The following is a 3,720-nucleotide window of genomic DNA, read 5'->3' as shown; positions in this document are numbered from 1 at the left end:
TCAGGAAATTTGAGCAACGCTCACAAAGACATTTCCGTGAACTGGAAAGACCCTGGACTGTGTGGTCCCAGTCTTTCCATCTAAGCCCCTGACACGCTCAGCTCTGGTTACGAGCCTGCCACGGGCCGAAAACCCCCAACCTCTGATGGGGATCGAACCTGTGTCCTCTCAGCGATGTCCGCGGTGCTAACCACTTCGTCAATGTGGCTTGTTCTTTTCTTTCTTTTTTTCTTTTTTTTTTTTAAACTTTTCCGTTCTGTTTATCTATTCATTCGTTCACCGTTGAACCTTTACCACATGTGTTATGACTGTACACAAAAGACGCCTTTAGTTGGTGCTGAAAAAATGATAAACAGTTCATTCCTGCACAACAATGTTAGCAGCTGACTACCTCACTTCGTTGTGACTGAAGAGAACTTTCAAAGTCAAAAAAACAAATAAATAACGTTCAGTTTTTTACCCGCACAGAAGCTGCTGTCTTTCTTTCGGTTTCTCCTTCTTTCTTTCCTTTTCTTTCTTCTCTTTGTTTCTTCTTCTCCTTCTGTGTCGTTGTCTTTTTCTTCGTCGTCTCCTTTTTCTGTTTCTGTTTCTTTCTTTTTCTTTTTTTTTCTTTTTTTTTTCCTCAAGGCCTGACTTAGCGCGTTGGGTTACGCTGCTGGTCAGGCATCTGCTTGGCAGATGTGCTGTAGCGTATATGGATTTGTCCGAACGCAGTGATGCCTCCTTGAGCTACTGAAACTGAAACTGAAACTTCGTCGTCCTTGTATTATTCTTCTTCGTTCTGTTATTCTGTTCGGTCGTCTGATTTTTCTTCGTCTTACCCCCTTCTTTAAAGCCTTCTCTGAAAGTCCTCTGGAAGCAGATACTGCAACCAACTTCTCTACGATGCCTTCCAGTTGTCTGTGTCATCGATGGATACATATATATAGGCTTCCCTGTTCATTGAGAAAGCTTGCCAGACCAGATATGAAGAAGAAAAAAAAAAAAAGATTTGCCTACGTAGATATGTGTATCGCTATCCGTGCGGCTTCCGAAACACCTGGTGAAACAGGTATCAAGTGACATTAGAGTCCCGGTTCCGGGGCGAATCGTGACAACAGGTGATGACCAATGATAACACCTGAGATATTTTTTTTATTACCGGTATTATCTGTGGAATGGTTGGCTTTCTTCTTCATTTCCTTCTTCTTCCGTTTCTTCTCCGCTTGCTTTTCTTGTTTTTCCTCCGCCTACGCATTTCTTTCTTCATCTGCTTTTTCTTCTTGTTCTTTTTCTTCTTGTTCTTGTTCTTTTTCTTTTTCTTCTTCTTCTTTTTCTTCTTGTTCTTTTTCTGCTTTTCTTGTTCTTTTTCTTCTTCGTGTTCTTTTTCTTCTTGTTCTTCTTTTTCTTCTTGTTCTTGTTCTTTTTCTTCTTCTTCTATTCTTGATCTTTTTCTTCTTCTTCTTGTTCTTTTCTGCTTTTTCTTGTTCTTTTTCTTCTTCTTGTTCTTTTTCTTCTTCTTCTTTTTCTTCTTCTTCTGTTCTTGATCTTTTTCTTATTCTTCTTGTTCTTTTTCTTCTTGTTCTATTTCTTCCTGTAATTTCCCTCCTCCTCCTCCTGCCCCCCCACCCCCCCTTATTATTTCTCTTCTCCCCCTCCTCATTCTCTTCTCCTCCTCCTCATTTTTCCTCTACTCCTCATTCTTCCTCATCTTCTCCTCATTCATCTTCTTCTCCTCCTCCTCCTCATTCTTCCTCATCTTCTCCTCATTCTTCTTCTCCTCCTCCTCATTCTCCTCCTTCTCCTCCTCATTCTTCCTCTTCCGCACGCACACACACACACACACACACATACAGGGGGAGAGGGAGAGGAGAGAGTTTCGTATGAACCTGTGCTGAAAACCTCGGGCACTTGTAGCATGAATGAAAGCCTCCGGGTGCGTTTGTTTTTCGCTTTTAAACATTCTGCCCCAGTTTCTGTACCGTTCCAGGGGCATAACTCCCACACCACTCATCCCGAGCCTCCCATACACAGCCACACCGCCTGCCTTCGTCTGTCGCAGTCTCAGCGCAGGCAGTCCGCAGGGAACTATCGATGTCAGGTCGCCAGGAGGCCACATACCAGAGGAGACCCTGCGCTGCTGCTGAGTCACTTCGGTGGTGTTCAGTAGTGCCTGTTTTAATTCGACACACGAAGGGCATCTCCTCGTTCCCCCTTTCCCCCTCTGTTCCCCTGTCCCTCAGAGTGGAGACCGCCACCACATCCCTCTAACGACAGTCCCCTTTCAATCTGCCCACACCGAAAACCTTGGTAGGAATTCACTCTCAGCATGTAAGTGGAGGGATGGAGGAGGGGGGGGGGAGAGGGGAGCGTCGGAATGAAAGTTAGCATGAGAGCAGGGACTAAAAGACCACAGATTAAAACGAAAAATCGAGAATGAGAGAGAGAGACTCAGTGTGCGAGTGTGTGTATGTGTGTGTGTGTGTGTGTGTGTGTCTATCTGTGTGTGTGTGTGTGTGTGTGTGTGTGTTAGATTAAAAAAAGAAAAAAAAAGAACGAAAGTAAAAGTAAGAAAAAGTCAAAACAAAATGTCAAAAACCAAGAGTTTCATATTATTCATTTCTAGACTGACAAAACCACATACCTGTGCAACTCGTGAACGCATCACGACGAATCTCCTGGCAGGTGATCGTTCCCGGCGAAGGAAGGTGTAAGTCAATATCTGACACCGGTTGTAATCATCGTCATCCCACCGTAATTATGATTCTCAGCCACGTCCGCCTTCGATGACCGAAGCTTGAAGACTTTATCACTTTTTATCATTTGAGAAGCAGAATAACGGCAACTGACGTCATTCTGAAACGCTAGCAACGCAAGGAGAAGGCACTTAGAATCCACCCACACTTCGACAACACCAGCTACGCCCCTGTCCGCAGTGCCACCGACACTTCAGAGCCCGGATTGGACGAAGTTTCACAGTGTGAAGCTCATGTTCTTCGAGTGCGAAGGAGAAACATCAACACGTTTGTTTGTTTTTTTATCTTGCGGTTCACACTGTACTCCATCATGCATCTGCACTACAGTTTCTGTGGACCAGCCCTGCTGGTTGTATGAACACTGTCGACACCATACTCAATGCACAAAATCGCACACAATGTCTACAAAAATACGCTCAGTCCCCTTGAAAAACTGACACCATCGGCGAACAGACGTGAGGGCTGAAGCCAACAAGCTAAAAGCACCGAGTGAGAATACAACTGATTGAGAAAGCGAAACTGCGCAGTAAACGTATACGATTTCTACCCACGACTGACCCCCCCCCCCCCCCCCCCCCCACCTCTCCCCCCTTCGTCCCCCGTCGCCCCCACCAGTGTAAATCATTGTTGAGGTTAGAAGTTAAACAAAGACTGGTTTGGGGCAGTTAAGTCTTCCACGTATTAATGGAAATGAAGACAACAGAGTTTGAATTTATTATTCACTGCACACACACACACACACACACACACACACACACACACACACACGCTCTCTCTCTCTCTCTCTCTCTCACACACACACACACACACACACACACACACACACACACACACACACACACACACACACACACACACCTGCTTTAAAGTTCGCAGTCCATAGCTATGTCTTATGGAATATCCTGCATGTGCTCACAACTTATTGCTTTTACTTTTTTGTTTGCTTGTTGTGTTTAGTTTATAGTGTCCATAATTCCTATGATGG

The 3,720-nt window shown here is 44.7% G+C and overlaps 1 protein-coding gene across 1 annotated transcript in view; it reads right to left on the bottom strand.

Annotated features, from left to right (window-relative positions):
- Positions 1-3,164, bottom strand: part of LOC143301481 (uncharacterized) — an 11,401-nt gene extending 8,237 nt beyond the window's left edge. Inside the window, exon 1 of the mRNA XM_076615796.1 lies at positions 2,624-3,164. Coding sequence (XP_076471911.1) covers positions 2,624-2,644 — 21 coding nt within the window. The 5' untranslated portion in view covers positions 2,645-3,164. The remainder of the gene's footprint in view (positions 1-2,623) is intronic.
- Between the last annotated feature and the right edge of the window lie 556 nt (positions 3,165-3,720).

The sequence above is a fragment of the Babylonia areolata genome, chromosome 27 (genome assembly GCF_041734735.1).
Source record: "Babylonia areolata isolate BAREFJ2019XMU chromosome 27, ASM4173473v1, whole genome shotgun sequence".
NCBI lineage: Eukaryota > Metazoa > Mollusca > Gastropoda > Neogastropoda > Buccinidae > Babylonia > Babylonia areolata.
The sequence above is the reverse complement of the archived record's forward strand: the minus strand, read 5'-3'. Positions and strand labels throughout refer to the sequence as shown.